The 16,925-nt window shown below is 41.1% G+C and overlaps 1 protein-coding gene across 1 annotated transcript in view; it reads right to left on the bottom strand.

Annotated features, from left to right (window-relative positions):
* ift80 (intraflagellar transport 80 homolog (Chlamydomonas)) overlaps positions 1 to 16,925 on the bottom strand; it is a 114,698-nt gene that overhangs the window by 16,849 nt on the left and 80,924 nt on the right. The window contains exons 10-15 of the mRNA XM_061878111.1: positions 15,627 to 15,745; positions 11,389 to 11,463; positions 10,848 to 11,011; positions 6,006 to 6,070; positions 4,315 to 4,450; positions 4,103 to 4,250 (exon numbers count right to left, since the gene is read on the bottom strand). Of these exons, the coding sequence (XP_061734095.1) occupies positions 4,103 to 4,250; positions 4,315 to 4,450; positions 6,006 to 6,070; positions 10,848 to 11,011; positions 11,389 to 11,463; positions 15,627 to 15,745 (707 nt within the window). The remainder of the gene's footprint in view (positions 1 to 4,102; positions 4,251 to 4,314; positions 4,451 to 6,005; positions 6,071 to 10,847; positions 11,012 to 11,388; positions 11,464 to 15,626; positions 15,746 to 16,925) is intronic.

The following is a 16,925-nucleotide window of genomic DNA, read 5'->3' as shown; positions in this document are numbered from 1 at the left end:
TAATAGTGTGAGAGTCCAGTCCATAGTGGATCTAACATAATAGTGTGAGAGTCCTGTCCATAGTGGATCTAACATAATAGTGTGAGAGTCCAGTCCATAGTGGATCTAACATAATAGTGTGAGAGTCCAGTCCATAGTGGATCTAACATAATAGTGTGAGAGTCCAGTCCATAGTGGATCTAACATAATAGTGTGAGAGTCCAGTCCATAGTGGATCTAACATAATAGTGAGAAAGTCCAGTCCATAGTAGATCTAACATAACAGTGTGAGAGTCCAGTCCATAGTGGATCTAACATAATAGTGAGAGTCCAGTCCATAGTGGATCCAACATAATAGTGTGAGAGTCCAGTCCATAGTGGATCTAACATAATAGTGTGAGAGTCCTGTCCATAGTGGATCTAACATAATATTGTGAGAGTCCAGTCCATAGTGGATCTAACATAATAGTGTGAGAGTCCAGTCCATAGTGGATCTAACATAATAGTGTGAGAGTCCTGTCCATAGTGGATCTAACATAATAGTGAGAAAGTCCAGTCCATAGTAGATCTAACATAATCGTGTGAGAGTCCAGTCCATAGTGGATCTAACATAATAGTGAGAGTCCAGTCCATAGTGGATCCAACATAATAGTGTGAGAGTCCAGTCCATAGTGGATCTAACATAATAGTGAGAAAGTCCAGTCCATAGTAGATCTAACATAATAGTGTGAGAGTCCAGTCCAAAGTGGATCTAACATAATAGTGTGAGAGTCCAATCCATAGTGGATCTAACATAATAGTGTGAGAGTCCAGTCCATAGTGGATCTAACATAATAGTGTGAGAGTCCAGTCCATAGTGGATCTAACATAATAGTGTGAGAGTCCAGTCCATAGTAGATCTAACATAATAGTGTGAGAGTCCAGTCCATAGTAGATCTAACATAATAGTGTGAGAGTCCAGTCCATAGTGGATCTAACATAATAGTGTGAGAGTCCAGTCCATAGTGGATCTAACATAATAGTGTGAGAGTCCAGTCCATAGTGGATCTAACATAATAGTGTGAGAGTCCAGTCCATAGTGGATCTAACATAATAGTGTGAGAGTCCAGTCCATAGTAGATCTAACATAATAGTGTGAGAGTCCAGTCCATAGTAGATCTAACATAATAGTGTGAGAGTCCAGTCCATAGTGGATCTAACATAATAGTGTGAGAGTCCAGTCCATAGTGGATCTAACATAATAGTGTGAGAGTCCAGTCCATAGTAGATCTAACATAATAGTGTGAGAGTCCAGTCCATAGTAGATCTAACATAATAGTGTGAGAGTCCAGTCCATAGTGGATCTAACATAATAGTGTGAGAGTCCAGTCCATAGTGGATCTAACATAATAGTGTGAGAGTCCAGTCCATAGTGGATCTAACATAATAGTGTGAGAGTCCAGTCCATAGTGGATCTAACATAATAGTGTGAGAGTCCAGTCCATAGTAGATCTAACATAATAGTGTGAGAGTCCAGTCCATAGTAGATCTAACATAATAGTGTGAGAGTCCAGTCCATAGTGGATCTAACATAATAGTGTGAGAGTCCAGTCCATAGTGGATCTAACATAATAGTGTGAGAGTCCAGTCCATAGTGGATCTAACATAATAGTGTGAGAGTCCAGTCCATAGTGGATCTAACATAATAGTGTGAGAGTCCAGTCCATAGTGGATCTAACATAATAGTGTGTGAGTCCAGTCCATAGTGGATCTAACATAATATATATATACATATTCCTTGAGCACTAATTGACTGAAAGAGCACGCATTCGGTGGGATGATGTCATGTTGTCGATGGGAAAATGCATTTTTAGACCATATGATTTGCCTGAGCGGCTAGAAGACCCCGAGAGTAACAAGCGGTCTCCTTGTTGTCTTTCCTTTAAGAACAATAAACTAGTTTTTAGTATAAGACTGCTGGTTTGAAGAAATGTAATACTGAGCACATATCATTATGTCAAGATAATGGCACCAGCATTTACTTCATTCAAAAATATTTTTTAAAATATTGAGAAAAAAAGTACAATTTTTTTTTCTACCAAGAAAAGTACACTTTTTATTAGTGAGAATATAATTATTTTAAACTATTTTGTGGTTCATTGAGGTTAACTAATTTTACTTGTTTTGGAAAGTCTTCATGAGCCAAATTTTCTTGTTTAATTGGCAGATCATTTTGCTTAGTTCAAATAAAATACCCCTTATTTTTGTATTTTTTCTTGTATTATCGGACATCTGTAGTTGTGGTGGTTAAAATCCCCAATATCTTACTAAAATGATCAGAGATCAAAAAGGGTCCCACTTATAAAAGTGAAAAATACTTTTTTTACTTTCAAGGATTTACGTCCCTAGTTAAACTTCAGATCTACCTGTCAGTTATAAGGTTTTATTTCGGTTGTATTTGCATGCATAAATCTTTCCACCACAAATATAATCTATAGACGGACAGACTTATTTGTACAAGGGATTTACCATCATATATTTGGGCTAATAAAATACAAACACTACAAAAAGTGAAATGTAAATAAGATGAAATATCTGAAATAAGGGTGATGGTTGCTTATTTTCTGTCTGATAAGATCATTCTTCTCACTAAGCAGATTTTATGTTAAAGAGTCTTTTACTTGTTTTAGGTTTTGCTTCTAAATGATCTCAGTAAGATATTACAGATGTTATGACCTATATTGAGTAAAACATGCTTGAAAGTAGAATATCAAGTGTTGCAAAGCTGTGTCATCAACACTCACAAGTATAAAAGTACTTTTTAAAAATAATCATTTCTTATTTCAAGCATGAAATAAAAAATATATTGACGAATATTTTTCAACATATTGAGAAAAAAGGTCTCATATTTTTTTTTGCCATCAAAAAAAGTGCACTTGTTATTGGTGAGAATATACTTATTTTAAGCTATTTTTGGGTTCATGGAGTTTAGCTAATTTTATTTGTTTTGGAAAGTCTTGACAAGACAAATGTTCTTGTTCTATTGGCAGATCATTTTGCTAAGTTCAAGTAAAATACCCCCTGTTTTAATTTTTTTTACATTTTTTTCCTTGTTGTTGAACACTGACTTTTTGCAGTGTAGGCTCCCGCTAATCACGTTGTGGCCCTACGAGACATTTTTCTTATATCAAGCATGAAATTAAAAATCATGACTTTGACACAATTGTGTCTCATAATTAAAACAGATGACAGCCAAATGGATTTTGCTGTTTTATTTTCAATGAAACAATAGAAAATACGTATGCATATAGTAGTATATTTGGCACAGTACAGTAAAGTGACAGTTAATATTTAAACATTTGACATTTCAAACAATGTTGAACAGAAATAGTTCAAATTTTAGATAAATTCTTCAAAAATACGTTAAAAACATTTTTTTGTCCGGCAGACGGGCTGTAAAAAATAAAAATAAAATAAAATTAAAAAAATTATATATTTATATATATATATTTATTTTCTATGCACACTAATTGACTGAAAGAGCACGTACCTGGTGCAATGATGTCATGTTGTCAACAGGAAATTGCATTTTTAGACCATATGATTTGCCTGAGCGGCTAGGAGACCCGGAGAGTAACAGGCGCTGGCCTTGTTGCCTTTCCATTAAGACAATAAACTAGTTTTTAGTATAAGTTTGCTGGTTTCAACAAATGTAATGGCGAACACATATCATGATGTCAAGATAATGGCAATAGCATTTTCTTCATTTAAGAATATTTTTTAACATATTGAGCAAAAAGGTCTCATATTTGTTTTTCTACCAAGAAAAGTGCACTTGTTATTAGTGAGAATATACTTATTTTAAGCTATTTTTGGCTTCATTGAGGTTAAGTAATTTGACTTGTTTTGGAAAGTCTTGACAAGCCAAATTTTCTTGTTCTATTGGCAGATCATTTTGCTTAGTTTTGCTTGTATTTTTTTTTGCCTTGTTCTTGAACACTGACTTTTTGCAGGGAAGCCTCTTGATCTAGTCTCGGTGGTGCCAGTTAGAACTCTGCAACGCTTGTACAAACATTGCTTTTATAGAAAACTACCATTGTTCCTTACTCCAGCTGTAAGTGAGAGATAAACATGTTTGTTTTACCTGCCGTCCTTGGTGTAAAGTGTTTTGGGCAGCAGCTCCTTGTCAATGAAGACAGTACTGGGGTAGTACCACACGGTGAACTGGCTGTCCTGGACCCCGCACAGGATGTTGGCGGCGTTGTTCCAGGCCATGCTGTGAATCATGCTCCCTGTGACACAGCAGGTGCAACATTCAGAGGCTGTTTTACACGGGCTGACTTTTACCAACCTGACCGATTTTGCAGATTTTGGGCTCGCGTCCCAGGTAGCGCACGGAGGTGAGGTAAAGGTCGCGGTTCTTGTCAATCAAAGCAATCTTTCTTTCAGTCGACGGGCCACACTGATCCAGAGCAATCTCCACCACCTCCATCTACACCAGGAAAAAAAGACACGTAAGTCGAAGAAGTGAGCGACAGGATCAATCAATCAATCAAAATTTTCTTATATAGCCCTAAATCACGAGTGTCTCAAAGGGCTGCACAAGCCACAATGACATCCTCGGCTCAGAACCCAAGGAAAAACTCAACCTAATGGGATAACAATGAGAAACCTTGGAGGTGACCACAGATGTGGGACACATGTGAATAATATAAATAGAGTCTATTATAGAACGTTATTCACATGTGAATAATATAAATACAGTCTATTATACAGCATTATTCACATGTAAATAATATAAATACAGTCTATTATACAGAATTATTCACATGTGAATAATATAAATACAATCTATTATACAGAATTATACACATGTGAATAATATACATACAGTCTATTATACAGCATTATTCACATGTGAATAATATAAATACAGTCTATTATACAGAATTATTCACATGTGAATAATATAAATACAATCTATTATACAGAATTATTCACAAGTGAATAATATACATACAGTCTATTGTACAACATTATTCACATGTGAATAATAAAAATACAGTCTATTATACAGCATCATTCACAAGTGAATAATATAAATACAATCTATTATACAGAATTATACACATGTGAATAATATACATACAGTCTATTATACAGCATTATTCACATGTGAATAATATAAATACAGTCTATTTTACAGGATTATTAATGTGTGAATAATATAAATACAGTCTATTATACAGCATTATTCACGTGTAGATAATATAGTCTATTATACAGCATTATTCACATATGAATAATATAAATACAATCTACTACACCGCATTATCACGTGTGAATAATATAAATACAGCCTATTTTGCAACATTATTCACATGTGAATAATAAAAATACAGTCTATTATACAGCATTATTCGCATGTGAATAATATAAATACAGTCTATTATACAGAATTATACACATGTGAATAATATAAATACAGTCTATTATACAGCATTATTCACGTGTGAATAATATACATACAGTCTATTATACATTATTCACATGTGAATAATATGGATAGTCTATACAGCATTATTCACATGTAAATAATATAAATACAGTCTATTATACAACATTATTCATGTGTAAATAATATAAATACAATCTATTATACAGCATTATTCACGTGTGAATAACATAGTCAATTATACAGCATTATTCATGTGTGAATAATATAAATACAGTCTATTATACAGCATTATTCACATGTGAATAATATAAATATATTATACATATATTCTACATTTAAGTACAGTCAAGAAAGAACATATGCATTATACAGTCTGTTGGCTGTCGGTATCTAGGACCCCCTGTGTCGTTCTGTGTTGCATTTTGATGAAGATGACGGGAGTGATACAAAAGAAAAATTGGCCCCCACCCTCAGAGGAAGAAGTCAGTGTTGTCAAATTAAATTTGATTTAATTGCAGGAGTTTGATTCATTTCTGTGATAAAGACTAAAACCCCCTTAGAAGCCCCGCCCACCAATGTAAAAACTTACCTTGTGAGTCAAAGACTTCCCGTCCCCGAGAGGTTTACCAGTCAGGGCGTCAAAGAGAAGGATGACTAGGCAGGAAAGTAAAAAAAAGAAGATAAACATGTGAACAAGACAATGACCATTCACTCCATCATCTATGGCAGAGTTTCTCAATCTTTTTTGAGCCAAGGCACATTTTTTTTATAAAAAAAAAAAAAAATACCGAGGAACACAGCCAGCAGAAAAGGTTAACAAATGAAACTCCACCAGGTTGTCGTGCCTTATTTTGAGTTTGTTGTTGTTTTCCTGAGTGTAGTGCTTTAGTTCCTGTATTGCGCTCTTATTTTGGTGACCCTTCCTGTTTTGTTGGTGTTCTCCTGTAGCAGCTTCATGCCTTCCTTTCAGTGCTATTGCCACCACCTGCTTTGTTTGAGCAATTAAAACTATTTAAGCTGTGTTTAGGCTATCCTTCTTTGTGGGGACATTGTTGACTGTCGGTTGCAGTTAGTCCAGAACGCGGCAGCACGACTTTTAAGAGGAAATGCCAGCATATAACCCCAATTCTTGAGACTTTGCACTGGCTCCCTGTTCATTTTAGAATTGATTTTAAAACATTGCTGTTTGTTTTTAAAGCTTTACATGGACTGGCACATCATTATATCTCGGACCTCATCTAAATGTACACTCCTGCACGCGCTCTGAGGTCCAAGAACCAGCTCCAGCTCGTGGTGCCCAAGACCAGACTTAAAACCATGGGACACAGGGCCCTAAGTTCCGGAACACTCTGGCCCTCCATGTTAGAACTGCTCCCTCAGTGGAGTGTTTTAAGTCTCGTCTTAAGACCCACTTTTATTCTTTGGCTTTTAACACTATGTGAGTTGTGTGGTCCTCTGTGTTTTTTTTTTAGTTTTATTTTGATTTGTATTTGTTGTTTTAATTGGTTTTACCCTTTAAAATAATTTTAAATCATATTTATTTTTATATTGGTTTTATTTTTTTATTCAGTCATTGGTGGAGTTAAGGAAATTTGAATATTGTTTTTAATATTGTTGTGCTGCGTGTTTAAATGTGCTACACAAATAAAGTGGATTGGATTGATGTCATGTACGGATGTGGACAGTAAGTTTTTGCTGTCGTCCAGCATTCTGTCTCTATTAACTTTGTAGCCAGTTCAGTTTTAGTTTTGTTCTGCATAGACTTCCCTAAACTTCAATGCCTTTTGTTTATTTTTGCTTTAAAAATTAGACAACTTTTTACCTGCACACTGCCTCCCGCTGTTCCCGACATCTACAAAGCAATTAGCCACCTACTGATATGGAAGAGTATTACACGGTTACTCTGCCGAGGTCTAGACAGCACCGACACTCAACAACTACACATCATTTGCAGACTATAATTACTGGCTTGCAAATAAGATTTTTAGACTTAGACAAACTTTAATGAGCCACAATGGAACATTTTCCACACAGTAGCTCAGTTACAAAGGATGGAAAGGATAAGGATGGAAAGGATCGTGCACACAAGGCACAAAAAGAGGTATAAAGTAGACTTGACACCAATTTTTAACCCGATTAGGTAAAATGACATCATCTCCCACGGCACACCTGTGTGCCGTGAGATACAGATGATGATTGGATGGATGATGATACACATATGGATGATTTGACAATTATTTTGCCTTCCCCATGACTCAGAATCCAGAAACATCTGTGCAGCACTGGATGAAAGACGCAATGGTCTGTCAGAAGCCCAGAAACTCGCTGACCTTTTAAACACACACATTAATTACAAACAAACAGGTCAGAGGTGAGGATTGGAACCTTGACTAGCCATTCAAACCTTGTCAACTTTAGTGCATGTTATCACATCAAAGCCAATGGGGTGTGTAAACTTTTGATCAGGGTCATTTGGGTACTTTCTTTTGTCATTTTGATTTAAAAAGAGTCCGGGGTGGACCGCTTGCCTGTGTATCGGTTGGGGAAATTTCTGCGATGATGACCCGTCTTCGCTTGGGAGGGTCTCCTGCTGGCCCCACTATGGAGTGGACTCTCACTATTATGTTAGATCCACTATGGACTGGACTCTCACACTATTATTTTAGATCCACTATGGACTGGACTCTCACTATTATGTTAGATCCACTATGGACTGGACTCTCACACTATTATGTTAGATCCACTATGGACTGGACTCTCACACTATTATGTTAGATCCACTATGGACTGGACTCTCACACTATTATGTTAGATCCACTATGGACTGGATTCTCACTATTATGTTAGATCCACTATGGACTGGACTCTCACACTATTATGTTAGATCCACTATGGACTGGACTCTCACTATTATGTTAGATCCACTATGGACTGGACTCTCACACTATTATGCTAGATCCACTATGGACTGGACTCTCACACTATTATGTTAGATCCACTATGGACTTGACTCTCACACTATTATGTTAGATCCACTATGGACTAGACTCTCACACTATTATGTTAGATCCACTATGGACTTGACTCTCACACTATTATGTTAGATCCACTATGGACTGGACTCTCACACTATTATGTTCTGGACTCTCACACTATGTCAGATCCACTATGGACTGGACTCTCACACTATTATGTTAGATCCACTATGGACTGGACTCTCACACTATTATGCTAGATCCACTATGGACTGGACTCTCACACTATTATGTTAGATCCACTATGGACTGGACTCTCACACTATTATGTTAGATCCACTATGGACTGGATTCTCACTATTATGTTAGATCCACTATGGACTGGACTCTCACTATTATGTTAGATCCACTATGGACTGGACTCTCTCACTATTATGTTAGATCCACTATGGACTGGATTCTCACTATTATGTTAGATCCACTATGGACTGGACTCTCACTATTATGTTAGATCCACTATGGACTGGACTCTCGCACTATTATGCTAGATCCACTATGGACTGGACTCTCACACTATTATGTTAGATCCACTATGGACTTGACTCTCACACTATTGTGTTAGATCCACTATGGACTGGACTCTCTCACTATTATGTTAGATCCACTATGGACCTGACTCTCACACTATTATGTTAGATCCACTATGGACTGGACTCTCACACTATTATGTTCTGGACTCTCACACTATGTCAGATCCACTATGGACTGGACTCTCACTATTATGTTGGATCCACTATGGACTGGACTCTCTCACTATTATGTTAGATCCACTATGGACTGGACTCTCTCATTATTATGTTAGATCCACTATGGACTGGACTCTCACACTATTATGTTAGATCCACTATGGACTAGACTCTCACTATTATGTTAGATCCACTATGGACTGGACTCTCACTATTATGTTAGATCCACTATGGACTGGACTCTCACACTATGTTAGATCCGCTATGGACTGGACTCTCACTATTATGTTAGATCCACTATGGACTGGACTTTCACTATTATGTAAGGTCCACTATGGACTGGACTCTCACATTATGTTAGATCCACTCCTTTGTCCACAACTGCTTGAGCAAATAGTCAAACAGTTTAAGAACAACGTTTCCCAAAGTGCAATTGCAAGAAATTTAGGGATTTCAACATCTACGCTCCATAATATCGTCAAAATGTTCAGAGAATCTGGAGAAATCACTCCACGTAAGCGGCACGGCCGGAAACCAACATTGAATGACCGTGACCTTTGATCCCTCAGACGGCACTGTATCAAAAACCGACATCAATCTCTAAAGGATATCACCACATGGGCTCAGGAACACTTCAGAAAACCACTGTCACTAAATACAGTTGGTCGCTACATCTGTAAGTGCAAGTTAAAGCCCTACTATGCAAAGCGAAAGCCATTTATCAACAACATCCAGAAACGCCGCCGGCGCTTCTGGGCCTGAGATCATCTAAGATGGACTGATGCAAAGTGGAAAAGTGTTCTGTGGTCTGACGAGTCCACATTTTAAATAGTTTTTGGAAATATCCGACGTTGTGTCATCCGGACCAAAGGGGAAGCGAATCATCCAGACTGTTATTGACGCAAAGTTCAAAAGCCAGCATGTGTGATGGTGTGGGGGAGCATTAGTGCCCAAGGCATGGGTAACTTACACATCTGTGAAGGCACCATTAATGCTGAAAGGTCCATACAGGTTTTGGAGCAACATATGTTGTCATCCAAGCAACATTATCATGGACGCCCCTGCTTATTTCAGCAAGACAATGCCAAGCCATGTGTTACTACAGCATGGTTTTGTAGTAAGAGAGTGCGGGGACTTTCTTGGCCCGCCTGCAGTCCAGGCCTGTCTCCCATGGAAAATGTGTGGCGCATTATGAAGCGTAAAATCCGACAGCGGAGACCCCGGACTGTTGAACGACTGAAGCTCTACTTAAAACAAGAATGGTAAAGAATTCCACTTTCAAAGCTTCAACAATTAGTTTCCTCAGTTCCCAAACGTTTATTGAGTGTTGTTAAAAGAAAAGGTGATGAAACACAGTGGTGAACATGCCCTTTCCCAACTACTTTGGCACGTGTTGCAGCTATGAAATTCTAAGTTTCATGAGTTTGAACATCAAATATGTTGTCTTTGTAGCATATTCAACTGAATATGGGTTGAAAATGATTTGCAAATCATTGTATTCCGTTTATATTTACATCTAACACAATTTCCCAACTCATATGGAAATGGGGTTTGTACTTTATTGATTCCTTCAGGAAAATTAAAAATTAAGATTAAAACTTGTGAGGCATTAAAAGCCACAAAATGCAAGGGCTCCATCAGACCCACAAACGCTGGCTGAATATCAACAATATGAAGATTATTCCTACTTGAAAACAATGGGTTCCTCACCTTTTTCGTCACTCTTGTCCCGGATGGCAACCGTGTCGTTACTGAGCGAGACGCACTGAGCGTTGAGGACGTCGGCTCTCATGCCAGGGAATTTAGGCGATGATATGAGTCTGCCCTCGTAGGAAAATATATACAACCCGGCCCCGTCCACCAGGAGAGCATGTCTGGGAGTGGGAATGAGGACATGGTGATTAGACTTTTAAATGGATGCAGCGCACTCGCTCTAACAAAGCAGATGCTATTTAGGTAAGGGATTTGTATGCACGTTCTAAACAACAGCGACTTCCTCTGCAGGATGCTGGAGGCTCAGCTGTGATTATAGAATGACAAGTAATCTGTTTAGCAGCATGAGGAGTGCTACTCCATATTAATCTGATTCCCCCAAGTGGATACACCATCAGACTTATTAACGACATACTTTGCTCAAGCTGCAGCACGGCTCCCAGGTGTGTGTGTAGTGGGAGTAATGGTGCCTCCGAGAGGCTGCCAGGCCATCCTGTGACCGTCTCCACCGCTGCTGGGATAAAAGCAAATGGCTCACCTCTCCGCTTGCAGGATGAGGCTGACTGTTCCCTCCTTCAGGTCAAATATTAGAGGAGTATTCCAGTTCTTTGTGCTGGCACAAACCAAGAAACAAAAATATGAAAAACTATCACTCTTTGAAAAAAACACAGACATCCATCCATCTATTTTCTACCGCTTATTCCCTTTTAGGGGTCGCGGGGGGCGCTGGCGCTTATCTCAGCTACAATCGGGCGGAAGGCGGGGTACACCCTGGACAAGTCGCCAACTCATTGCAGGGCCAACACAGATGGACAGACAACATTCACACACAAGGGCCAATTTTAGTGTTGCCAATCAACCTATCCCCAGGTGCATGTTTTTTGGAGGTGGGAGGAAGCCGGAGTACCCGGAGGGAACCCACGCATTCACGGAGAGAACATGCAAACTCCACACAGAAAGATCCCGAGCCTGGATTTGAACCCAGGACTGCAGGAACTTCGTATTGTGAGGCAGACGCACTAACCCCTCTGCAAAACACAGACATGTTTTTAAAATTCTACAGCCACAAATATTATTAGATGTACAGTATGTTGGTGTGCTAGGCCAAACTTTCGTCATCAAGAACCACCTCAAAAACACTTGGCTCGGAATCCTCTGTTGCTGCCTTGACATGTGGGGTCCCACAGGGCTCACTTTTAGGACCACTGCTCTTTTCTATTTATTTACTTCCCCTGGGCTCAATCCTAAGAAAGCATGATATTTCTTTTCATTGTCATGCCGATGAGACACACATTTATTTTCCATTCATCTTCTTCCGCTTAGCCGAGCTCAGGTGGCGGGGGCAGCAGCCTAAGCAGGGAAGCACAGTGTGGAGAGGTGGGGCCGGCAGTCCGACGGCGAGGCAGGGCACAAGATGGCAGTGAGGAGTCGCGGACGGCGAGCAAGCAAAAAGGCTAAGCGCGCCGAGATCAACGCCGCAATAATCACCAGGGGTGTGGAGCGCCCAGCTGGGCACAATTTAACAATCATCTCCAACTGGGTAAAAGGGCGGCAGCCAGAAACGTCAGGGAGAGAAGCGCAGAGAGGAAACGGAGCCAGAAAGACGCGGATGCCGAGCGAGAGTGCAAAAGAGCAGGCGGAAGACGACGACGCACGCAGCTGAAAAGCTGGAGCGGAGGATCGAGGGAAGCAGGACATAGTGGAAAAGCAACCCGGTAGAGACTTTTATTTATTTGCAGAAATAAAAGAAGTCAAAACGGCTCGCAACAATGTCCTTCCTTGATGGTCCGTGGAACCCGCACGACATGACGAGACTGTTACACCCAGACTTCCCTCTCCCCAGCCACTTGGTCCAGCTCCGCCCGGAGGATCCTGAGGTGTTCCCAGGACAGCCGGGAGACACAGTCTTCCCAACGTGTCCTGGGTCTTTCCCGTGGCCTCCTACTGATCGGACATACCCTAAACACCTTCCTAGCGAGGCATTCGGGTGGCATCCTGACCAGATGCCCGAACCACCTCATCTGGCTCCTCTCCATGTGGAGGAGCAGCAGCTTTACTTTGAGCTCCGCCCCGGATGACAGAGCTTCTCACCCTATCTCTAAGGGAGAGACCCACCACCCGGCGGAGGAAACTCATTTACCCGTGATCTTGTCCTTTCGGTCATAACCCAAAGCTCATGGCCATGGATGAGGATGGGAACGGAGATCGACCGGTAAATTGAGAGCTTTGATGGATTGTACTGTGCTTCAACATAGGAGTATTATTATGATGTGGATAAGGTAAGACATATTATCTGGCGTTTAGTTTTGTAATATAATGCAAAAGCAACTTTTCTTACCTTCTGGTACCTGCTGATCTCAATTTGGGATCTGCATTAGTCCTGAAAAGTTGCGAGCATCCGCCTTTGTAGTTTGTGCGCCACCGTAGTCGATAAGCTTCTTCTTGTTAATCCGGTGCGCCTTTTGTATGAAAATAGACCTGACCAGACCCACTCATCAACAGTGCGCCTTATAGCCCGGTGCGCCATATGGTCCAGAAAATACGGTACTTTGTGGACGCCGTCTCTGCTCCACACGCTGTAAGTCTTTGCTGTCGTCCAGCATTCTCTTTTTGTTTACTTTGCAGCCAGTTCAGTTTTGGTTTTGTTTTGCATAGCCTTCCCTAAGCTTCAATGTCTTTTCTTAGCGGCTCTCGCCTTCTGTTTAGTTTTAGTTTTAGCATTAGACACCTTTTTACCTGGACGCTGCATATTGTAATCGTGACAAACCACCGTCGTAGTTCCCGACATCTACAAAGCAATTAGCTACCTGTTCCCACCTACTGATACGGAAGACTATTACACGGTTACTCTAGACAGTACAGAGACTTAAAAACGGCACATTATTCACGCTGTAAGTCTTTGCTGTCGTCCAGCATTCTGTTTTTGTTTACTTTGCAGCCAGTTCAGTTTTAGTTTCATTTTGCATAGCCATCCCTAAGCTTCAATGCCTTTTCTTAGTTGCGCGCGACTTCGGTTTATTTTTAGTTTAAAGATTAGATACCTTTTTACCTTCACATTGCCTCCCGCTGTCATCTGCATATTGTGATTACGACAAACCATCGTCGTCGTTTCCGACATCTACACAGCAATTAGCTACCTGCTTCCCCCTACTGATATGTAAGAGTATTACACGGTTACTCCAGACAGCACAGACACTCAAAAACGTCACATTATTTGCGGATCAAACTACTGGTTTGCAAAACATATTTTTAACCCGGTGAGGTGAAATTACATAATCTCCCACAACACACCAGACTGTACTTCGCGGCACACTAGTACTTGAAAAATACTGCACTAGATGACCCTCGAGTACCACTAGTTTTAGAATGACTCCATCCATCCATCCATCTTCTTCCACTTATCACAGGTCGGGTTGCGGGGCAGCAGCCTAAGCAGGGAAGCCCAGACTTTCCTCTTCCCAGCCACTTGGTCCAGCTCTTCCCGGGGGATCCCGAAGTGTTCCCAGGCCAGCCGGGAGACATAGTCTTCCCAACGTGTCCTGGGTCTTCCCTGTGGCCTCCTGTCGGTCGAACGTGCCCTAAACACCTCCCTAGGGAGGCGTTCGGGTGGCATCCTGACCAGATGCCCGAACCACGGCATCAGGCTCCTTTCCATGTGGAGGAGTAGCAGCTTTACTTTGAGCTCCTCCCGGATGGCAGAGCTTCTCACTCTATCTCTAAGGGAGAGACCCACCACTCGGCGGGGAAAACTCATTTTGGCCGCTTGAACCTGTGATCTCGTCCTTTCAGACATAACTCAAAGCTCAAGACCATAGGTGAGGATGGGAACGTAGATCGACCGGTAAATTGAGAGCTTTTCCTTCCGGCTCAGCTCCTTCTTCACCACAACGGATCAATACAGCGTCCGCATTACTGAAGACGCCTCAGTGATTCGCCTTTCGATCTCACGATCCACTCTTCCCTCACTCTTGAACAAGACCTCCTCCACTTAGGGCAGGGTCTCTGATGGCACTCCACCCTTTTCTGGGCGAGAACCATGGACTCGGACTTGGAGGTGCTGACTCCCATCCTAGTCGCTTCACACTGGGCTGCGAACCGATCCAGTGAAAGTTGAAGATCCTGGCCAGATGAAGCCATCAGGACCAAGCAGAGACCTAATCCTGCAGCCACCAAAGCGGATCCCCTCAACGCCCTGACTGCCCCTAGAAATTCTGTCCATAAAAGTTATGAACAGAATGGGTGACAAAGGGCAGCCTTGGCGGAGTCCAACCCTCACTGGAAATGGGTCTGACTTACCACCGGCAATGCGGACCAAGCTCTGACACTGATCATACAGGGAGCGGACCGCCACAATAAGACAGTCCGATACCCCATACTCTCTGAGCACTCCCCACAGGACTTCCCGAGAGACATGGTGGAATGCCTTCTCCAAGTCCACAAAGCACATGTAGACTGGTTGGGCAAAGTCCCATGCACCCTCAAGGACCCTGCCAAGACTATATATCTGGTCCAAAGCTCCAAGACCAGGACGAAAACCACCAGACAACGTAATGTAAATACAATATTGTGACTTTTTTGTATTTTGCACACAACGTGCTTTACTTTCCTATCAAGTAAAAACCCTTTGAAGTTGAGGAGCGACTTAGTGGTAGAGCAATGCATCTTGGGTGAATAGATTTCCGTATACGGAGGCTTATGTTTCTTGGGGGGCGGAGAAACACTATATTCCAGCTCCTTGTGGAAAAAATGGGGATGAAGGATGAGCGAGGTGCTTACTTGTAGACGTAGCACTGCAGGGACGTGGCCACCACCAGGTGCCCGAAAGCCAGGGAGGCTTTGATGACTCGATCCCTGAATTCCAACACGTCCACTGCGTCGTTCATCACATTCCTCACCTGCGGAAAAAGACGAAACCTTTTTTATTTACAAACCCGGGAAGCAGTACATCAAATGTCCAAGCATGCATAAGGTGGTCGGAAAACAAGTTGTTTGGAATAAGTCTTATAAATATTATATAAACTTCATACTCCTTCCTAGTGAGACATTTGACATGTCCCCAATTTCAATCAATGTCAATCAATCAATGTTTATTTATATAGCCCTAAATCTCAAGTGTCTCAAAGGGCTGCACAAGCCACAACCACATCCTCGGTTCGGAGCCCACAAAAGGGCAAGGAAAAACTCACAACCCAGTGGGATGTCAATGTGAATGACTATGAGAAACCTTGGAGAGGACCGTAGATGTGGGTGACCCGTCACCCCTTCCCCTAGGGGAGACTGGATTCAATGGACGTCGAGTGGGTCTAGCATAATAGTGTGAGAGTCCAGTCCATAGTGGATCTAACATAATAGTGTGTGAGTCCAGTCCATAGTGGATCTAACATAATTGTGTGAGAGTCCAGTCCATAGTGGATCTAACATAATAGTGAGAGGCCAGTTCATAGTGGATCTAAAATAATAGTGTGAGAGTCCAGTCCATAGTGGATCTAACATAATAGTGAAAGTCCAGTCCATAGTGGATCTAACATAATAGTGAGAGTCCAGTTCATAGTGGATCTAACATAATTGTGTGAGAGTCCAGTCCATAGTGGATCTAACATAATAGTGAGAGTCCAGTTCAGTGGATCTAACATAATAGTGTGAGAGTCCAGTCCATAGTGGATCTAACATAATAGTGTGAGAGTCCAGTTAATAGTGGATCTAACATAATAGTGTGAGAGTCCAGTCCATCGTGGATCTAACATAATAGTGTGAGAGTCCACTCCATAGTGGATCTAACATAATAGTGTGAGAGTCCAGTCCATAGTGGATCTAACATAATAGTGTGAGAGTCCAGTCCATAGTGGATCTAACATAATAGTGTGAGAGTCCTGTCCATAGTGGATCTAACATAATAGTGTGAGAGTCCAGTCCATAGTGGATCTAACATAATAGTGTGAAAGACCAGTCCATAGTGGATCTAACATAATAGTGAGAGTCCAGTTCATAGTGGATCTAACATAATAGTGAGAGTCCAGTCCATAGTGGATCTAATATAATAGTGAGAGTCCAGTCCATAGTGGATCAAGCATAATA

Source organism: Nerophis ophidion, linkage group LG18 (assembly GCF_033978795.1).
Source record: "Nerophis ophidion isolate RoL-2023_Sa linkage group LG18, RoL_Noph_v1.0, whole genome shotgun sequence".
In the NCBI taxonomy this organism is placed as follows: Eukaryota; Metazoa; Chordata; class Actinopteri; order Syngnathiformes; family Syngnathidae; genus Nerophis; species Nerophis ophidion.
Note: the sequence above shows the minus strand (reverse complement) of the source record. Positions and strands in the feature narration are given on the sequence as shown.